Consider the following 8,074-nt stretch of genomic DNA (forward strand, 5'->3'; position numbering starts at 1 on the left):
CTGGAGCAGATGTTCCATTTTAGGCAAAGATTAGTGGCATGAATGACAAAATTATTAAAACCTCCTTGGTTACCTGAGCAGGCTCATTTCCCTTCGCTGTTGTGCCTTGTTAAGAGGTGGGTTTCTCACAGGCTGCATTTTCTGATCAGCAACACCCACGCTCTCTGCCAGGAGAGGACAGGGAGGGAGGACGGCGTGGAATGCACCAGAACATTCCCTAAAATCCAAGCACATGGACAGCACATGCCTAAAGCCAACTTCATCCATCAGTCCTGCCTGGTCAAGAGGGGAGATCTCCAAGACAGCAAGCACAGGACTGCTCCTCAGCAATCCCTACTGCCATCCCAAAGGGCTTGGGGTATCCCGGATGCTTTGGGAGCCCAGCACGGGAGAACACCACGGGCAGACTCCTGGAGGGGCAGCTGGAAGCCTCCACAAACTGAAACTCTAGATGCCCATGCTTCTCCAAATAAATCCAACTCCAAGTGTTTCTCCCTGGAGACACCTGGGGACACTCCTGATCCAGACTGAGACTCACAAGCAGGACTGTTATTCACAGAATTACAGCACCTTTCTGGGTGTTTTGTATCCCTGGGGAGACATTTCTCATAGCTGCACAACTAAACAGGCAGTGTACATCTAATGCAGCTTTGTGAATTCTACCAGCCAGGGAAAGCTGTTTCTCCATAAAGGGAGGCCTGAATTAATATGCAAAACTAAAACACCACAGTTGTCACTGTATTCTGGTCACTGCTGTTACATCCCATGAATCCTGCATTGTCTCTGCACGACAAATGTGTTACTGGCTTATTACTCATTCATTGTCAATGTCAAGGAATATTTGGATCATGATGCCAAACAACCATCAAACCCTACAATTATCTATCAGTTCCTTGTCAGATGGGTTGCAAACTAAATGTCACATTAATGTCTGAACTTCCAGATGCTTCTAAATGTCTGTCTTAAGCCTCACCTTTTAACTCTATTATTTCTCTAAGAAGTATTTCCTTTATTCATTCCTTGATAAGTATCAAACCCAATTCTCAGGAACCTGCTAAGAATAATTTACAGGCAGCAGCTCTCAGGTGCCTTGAGCCTGTGCAGACCTCTCTCCTGCTGTGAGGAAGTTTAGGCTGAGAATTTCTAAAAGCAGGTACTGAATGCATAATTTTCATTATTCCTAATAAAGAATATGGCAATCAAATCTGTTTGGTATATCCTAAATGTTAAAGTGGCAATTTTCATCAAGTTGCTATATAATACGTAAAAGCCATCCTACATAATACAGTTATTTTCCACTTCAGGAACATCCTGGCAGTGGGACAGACAGGGAAGCAGCATCCCAGCTGCTGTGTGACAACCATCAGTTAACACAGCAGCCACATCCCTATCGTGGATCTCTTATCTCCACATCGTCATTTCTTATATCAAAGGATTTCACCCACCAAGGCTCTGCTCGTATAAAGAACTATTTTAGCTCAGTAACATCATTAAAGTTTGGGCCCTTCTGCCTACAAACAGCCTTTCCCTCCTCTCAGTTATTTACACTTAGTTATTTATCCTAATCAGGGAATTTCTTAGCATTTAAGTTAATATATTACCTACCCATTAAAACCTTAATACTACCAGTCTGTGGGTGTAGTGCTATTACATTCTCCTAAACACTGATAAAGCCACTTTTAATCTGCCTTATTTACATATATAATTTCTATACTCAGTGGTTAGCTAAGTTTGTAATGTGTTTGGAGGATGATAAGTGTTAGAGAAGATAAGCATTATCTTATCCTTATGGGAAGCAAATCCACGTATCTCCAAAGTGTTTTAAGTTAATTAAGTGCCACTTTACAAGGATAGCAACACCATGCTGAGGGCTGTGGTTCAGCGTCAGCCTCCATGTCCATATGCAACCCTCCCAAAGTTAATTTCCTAATTGGATAAGCAGATGAGAGCACAGCCAGAACACAGGAGGCTGCTGGCATGCACTTGGCCATACCTCAGCATGTTCACATTATTCCATGTGCAAAAGCACAGATGCAGGCTGCTTTAAAAAATGAACACGGGCTTTTTTCATCCCCAAAGAATGTAAAGTTCTTTTTCAGCATTAACATTTGGTAAAAGCAGAAGTTTAATCTGTGCATTTCTTTAGCACAGGGGAAGAAACCTCTCTGTTCACCCCTTTTCTGGCCAGCTTCACTTCAGCATTCCTTCATCACTGCTCTCTCTCCTACTACAGCTTGCAAATAGCTTTAATTCTCCCTGATCTTATACATCAGGTTGGACGGGGCTTGGAGCATCCTGGGATAGTAGAAGGTGTCCCTGGCCATGGCAGAGGGCTGGAACTCGGTGGTCTTTAGGGTCCCTTCCAACCCAAATCGTTCTGTGGTTCCACGACCTGTTGAGAGACTACAGAATAAAATTTAACAGAAGAGCTCTGGATGAGTCAGCAATGCCCTTCCATTCTCTGTCTTACCAGTATTTATCTTGAAGTTCAGAATTTCTGTACATCTGCTGAGGTAGATGTCACATCATTCCTGTGACGTTGGCTTCCACGCAGCCAAGCACTTACTGGAGTCAGCTGCTGCTGTGAATCCATCCCTACCCACCAGGATCTAAAGCACCAGAGAGGGAGTTTCCAGCCTTCACACTGCTTGGAGGCTTTAATCCAAGAGCCAGACCCCGGCTGGGCACAGAGCCTGGAAGGTGGAGGCTGGGAGGATCCTCAGGTCCCCAGTGAGCAGCACAGGTGATCTGCTCACATCTTTTCCAGGTGCTCAGACACGGCAGGTACAGGGCATGGCTCTCCACACCCAAACCCAGGGTTTAGTGAGAGTTCTCTCCCTCCTGCATTTCCTGTTTCCCAACGGCAGCACCATTTACTGACCCATCCCACTGAGAGGCTCTCACAGTACCTCTGGACACAAACACCAGCTTTCCTCAAGCCTTGTCATCCACCCTCCAGCCACTGGGAAGGTAAAAGCTTGGCCCACCTTTGCTGTCTCTGGGTGCTATAAACGCCCAAGCTCTCAAACTCCTCATAATCATCGATGGGTTCCTACATCAGCCCCAGAAGAATGGGATGAGCTAATGGGAAGACTTTGCCCAGGATGCAGCACACGGCTCCTGAAAATGCTGAATGCTCCCTTCTGAGTCTCTGCTCCATTCAGCTTCTCCCCTGGTCACACAGTACAGAAACTCTCTCTTTGTAAACACAAACTGAAAAGTTCATTTGTGCAGATCTCCATAAAGTTGGACATAATCTGGATCACAATTTGTACTTATGTAAATGTCAGCACAAAAAAAAAAAAGGCTTGGATCAAAAAGACAAGTTGTAGTTAACACCCAGAGTAAAATACACACGTTCCTTTCTGACCTTCATTAGCTTTCTCTGCTCATCTGCTGGACAAGAGAATCCTATCCATAAAAGATACTGCAGAAAATAAAAATCCTCTGAACTCCCAGATCAGACAAAGCCCTCCATTCCAAAGGGCACCCTTGGACCTCTGTGTGTGGGAGCCTTCAGCTACAGATCAGCAAAGAGCAAACCCCACACAACCTGTGCAACGAGTTAAAGAGCAATAATCAACTTTTAGAAAGAACAAAACAAATTTACAGATTGGGCCACCTTTGGGACAGCTCTTCTTGCCCAGAGAGGAGTAAGAAGGAGCCTGGTATTATTTCCAGAATGGCATGACAGAGAAACACCATTCAGACAGAAGGATTGTGTCAAATCCCTCCTTTCCCAGAGCCAAAGCAGGGATGTTTAGCTTGTTTTTACGGCCAACCTTTACAGAGATAAATAAATACACACACATAAAACATGAGGGCTGCTGTACCACTGAGAGCTGTTATTTCCAATATGCTTTACACTACATGACTCACAAAGCAAACCCACAGCAATGGTATGATCAGATTGCTCATTTCATCTGTACAGAATGGAGCTTTTGAAGACATTCAGGTTTTTAAACATGGCTTCAACCCTCACTGAAATAAAGCTAAGTCCTAAATGCAGGAGAAATCCATAGCTGGCTGCACCCAGACTGGGTTGTAGCTTCTCTCTTTGGCCAAACACTTCCCAATGCTCTGTGAGGTGCAGGCCTTCCACTAGCCACCCTATGGATACTTTATTCCATGATTTTGTAGCTGCTAAACCACAGGTCAGAATTCAAATGAATCATGACCTTTTAGAAGCAAAAGAGAAATCTCATCTCTCAATGTGTCGTTGTGCAGGGAGCTTGGCCCCGAGCTCAGGTGGGGTTTGTAAGGCCCCAGCACAAAACCACCTGCACGAAAATCAAAGAGAAGTGGAGAGCTCCTTTTTGCACACTTCCAGCAGGCAGGAGATTTCAGATGCTCCTCAAGTGCCCAGGATGAACGCTGATCCAGGCACAGAAAATTCCTGGTGGGAAAGCAAATCCAGCTGCTTCTCATCCTGTCCCAGTGCCCCTGAGTGTTTCCTTTCAGTGCTGGTGTGTGGGGATGGGGCTCACCTGGCCCCCCACATCTCACTGTAAACCCCAGCCCAGCTGAAGCACAGCCCACAGCCACCCTTCAGAGCACTGAGCACGCTGAGCTTCTCTCCAAACCACATGTACCCAATATACATTGACCCAAAGTTACATAAGCGCTGTGCCAGAGCTATTTTTTAGCCAGACCGATCAGCGCTGCTATAAATCACCCCAGGATGCAGAGGCCAGACAAGATGTCACATTTATGTGCTCAGCTTTCTGCCTGCCCTGAGAAAACGTTTGTGATATGCCAACATATCTATTCCCTCTCTGCCTCCCCTGGTGTGTAGGTGCATGACGGCTGCTCAGCACTGAGCAGGCTGCAGACAGCGCTCAGTGCCCACAGCAGCCTGGGCACAGAGCTGAGCTGTCCCTGCCCCTGCAGCTCCTCTCAGCAGCCCCAGCCACCGCCAAGAGCAGCCCCTGCGCAGGGCAGATCGGGGAGCCGCACATTAACTGCCACGGAAGGGCAGCAAGTGATAAGTAAGGGATAAGTAAGGGATGGCAGACTGCTGCATGATCACTTGTCCTATCCTAGTGCAGCGTCTTGGAATAAGGGCTCTTATCTTGAGCTGCAGTTATTGCCCAAATATCTGCCTAAATCCTCCTGGAAACTTCTGCCCTAGCAGGATCCAGGAGCAGGCAATTTTACAGTGTGACTGCAAATAAAATTCAACTTTTTACCTCATTCCTTGTTATTCTTACACTTCTCTGTTTATCGCTCACCAGTGCCACTTCAGCACCTCGTGGTGCCAGGCACAGGCAGGACAGGTTTCTCATGCAAGTGTAAAAAAGCAGGAATATCAGTAACACTCTCCTACTCAGCGGAGGGCTCTAGTGCTGTCCCCAAAGCCACTGCCTGAGCCAAGTGCTCTGGGAAAGCCACGCTGCGTCCCCGCACCTGCCTCTCCTCCTGGGTGCAAAGTGACACCAGCTACAGCTCAGGCTCTGCACAGAGACACAGCACACACCACAATAGGGCAGGAGCTCCATATTCCAAACTCAGAGAGAGAATCACACTGACACTGCCAGGAACGCCAACTCTGCTCATTCCGACACACAGAAACTTGCCGGGATTGGAGCTACAGAGACTGGAAGCAATAAGCAAGACCCTTGATTGAAATTACACCCCCAGTTGTGAATCTGTGGGGAACAACTTTAAAAAAATCAGCTTCCACACAGTGAGTGTTTTAATTAAATACCTCACCTAGATTCCTTACATCTTTACAATGTGTTTCTCTATCCTGCACAGCATCTTTAAAACTCGCTCTCTACATCTCCAAACTACTGAACCTGGTGAGATTTTAATAGAAATCCCTTTTCTGTGCTATAAAGAGAAACATTACTTGAGATTTTAATTAGCAGTTGTCAGCGCTGAGCCATAGGAAATACTGAATAGTTTGCTTAACTTCTTAGAGAAAGTGCCTTTTGCTTTCTGACCTTCTGCACTCAAATGATGCAACACACTTGAGCCATTTGAAAACTCCTTTCCAAACGCAGCTCTGTGGGAGTAAAAGCCATTCCCTCAATCAATACGCCTTGTGCTGCTCCAACCCGCGTTCACCCACTGCACACTCGGCTCGTTTGATGCAGAAATCGTGCCACTGTTAGCTTCTGACCGCCGCTATAAATCTGAAAGGCAGCATTCTGTTATTACCATCTCCTTCCATCCTGTGCAAGGTACCCCGAGCTTTAGACACACACGGAACTTGGAAATCAGATGCTAAATCGATTCAGTCCGTTGAGACTCCGTTTGCACAACAACAGAGGGGGGAGCAGGGGTCCGTCATGCAAACTTCAGGCAAGGCGGGCACCTGCTCCGAGCCTCCATTCACCATCACCAACCCGACCCCGAAGGCACTAAAGAGAAGGAGAACTGTTCCTACCATTCAGCTGTCTGTAGACTATGTCTTCTAGGAGCGAGAGCCTCTTCAGCACCGCATCCTGGATGGAGCTGATGCCGTGGGCCGTCAAGTTGGCCACTTCTGCCCTGGGATGGATGTCACGGAAGGAGTCGACGTTCTTGGTCGTGATGGGTCTGCACTTGGCCAGGAAGAGGACGAAGCCAGCCACGGCGATCAGGTTTAACACCAGCAGGACTTTGACTCTCCTCAAAGAAGCCATCAAACTTCCCGAGGGGCCCCGCCAGCCGCCGCGCTGCCGGCAGGGCTATGGGAGCGGGCCGGCGGCCGCCCGCCGCTGCGCGCACATCGCGGGGAGCGCGCCCCGGCCGGCCGCAGAGCGCGGCGGCGAGCGGAGCGGGAGGGCTGGCGAGCGGCGGCACGGCGAGCCCGGGCGCTGCGAGCCCGCCCCAACACTACGGCCCCGCAGAGGAGGGGCGGCCGGGGCCGCCCGCTCCGCTCCGCCCGCCGCGCCGCCGCCGCCGCCGCCGCAACTTCGTGCCCCGCGCAGGGCGGCCGCGCCGGGGCTGCGGGGCCGCCGCGGGGCCCGGGAGCGCTGCGCCGGCGGCGGCGGCATCTACGGCACCAACGCCCGGCCCCCGCCCGCCTCCTCCGGCCGCGGGGGGAGCGGGGCCGCCGCCGCGCGGGCCGGGCCGGAGCCCCCTGCGCGGGCGGAGCGCGGCCGGGCCGCCCGCCCCTCACGGCGCCCGCGGAGGGGGCGGCACGGCGGCCGCGGCGGAGCCCCCGCCCCGCGCACGGGCCGCGCCGGGGCCGGCGGCTGCGGCAGAGCCCCGCGCCTGCGGAGAGCGGCCCGGCCGCCGCGGCCCGCCTCGGAGGCCCGGGGGCCGCGGCCCGGCATCGCCGCCGCCGCTCTGAGCGCCGGGGAGCGCGGGTGGCCGGCCGTGAGGGCGGTGCGCGGGGCCGTGCGGGGATGGCGAGCGCCGGGCGCGGGGATGGGGAACGCGGGGCTGAGATGGGGCCGGCCGCGGTAACGCCGGCTGCTCGGGGTCACACAAAGTTTGAGCCCCCGGCCGGTGCGTGGCCCTCTCCCGCACTGCGCTGTCCCCCGCGGAAGCCTGGCTTTCCCTGCCCCGCACGGAATGACAAAGGACGCATCCCGCTTCCCCAGCTCCCCACGCGCTCCGTGCCGGAGCCGGGGAATGACTTCAGAGCTGTCACGGCTGTCGTTAGCAGGGATCGCCTGTGCCTCAAACTCTGACGTGAGGTAAAGTGACAAACATCGTAAGCTACGATTCACATCCGACGTTTTAATGCCAGAATGATGAATCTTCTCGTGATGGCACAGCCGCTACTGAACAACCTCAGTGACCCCCGTTTTCCGAGCGTTATCCGTGTGCCACCGCTAACCCTGCTTTTCAGAAAGATGCCACCAACAGGCATTAGAAATTCAAACAACCTTGAGCCATTGTATCCTGCAAGGCAACTTTTCAAAAGGTAAGAGTAACCCCTCTCACCTTCAAGTCATAATTAAAAAAGAAAAAGAAATCAATGCCATGGAAACAAACCTAAAATTGCCTTGGATGATTTGGAGTTTTAATTCAATACTAGCTGCACATGAAGTCTTTTATGGCTTGTGTTTTTAGACCCACGATCTTGCTACAAACCCGGAGAAGAGACAGGCACATAACTCATAGTCAGATGCTAAAG

The 8,074-nt window shown here is 51.0% G+C and overlaps 1 protein-coding gene across 1 annotated transcript in view; it reads right to left on the reverse strand.

The window, feature by feature from the left end:
• Window positions 1–6,720, reverse strand: part of GALNT17 (polypeptide N-acetylgalactosaminyltransferase 17) — a 203,166-nt gene extending 196,446 nt beyond the window's left edge. Inside the window, exon 1 of the mRNA XM_066333123.1 lies at window positions 6,392–6,720. Within this exon, the coding sequence (XP_066189220.1) occupies window positions 6,392–6,629 (238 nt within the window). The 5' untranslated portion in view covers window positions 6,630–6,720. The remainder of the gene's footprint in view (window positions 1–6,391) is intronic.
• Window positions 6,721–8,074: the final 1,354 nt, after the last annotated feature.

This window comes from Sylvia atricapilla, chromosome 20 (assembly GCF_009819655.1).
Source record: "Sylvia atricapilla isolate bSylAtr1 chromosome 20, bSylAtr1.pri, whole genome shotgun sequence".
NCBI lineage: Eukaryota > Metazoa > Chordata > Aves > Passeriformes > Sylviidae > Sylvia > Sylvia atricapilla.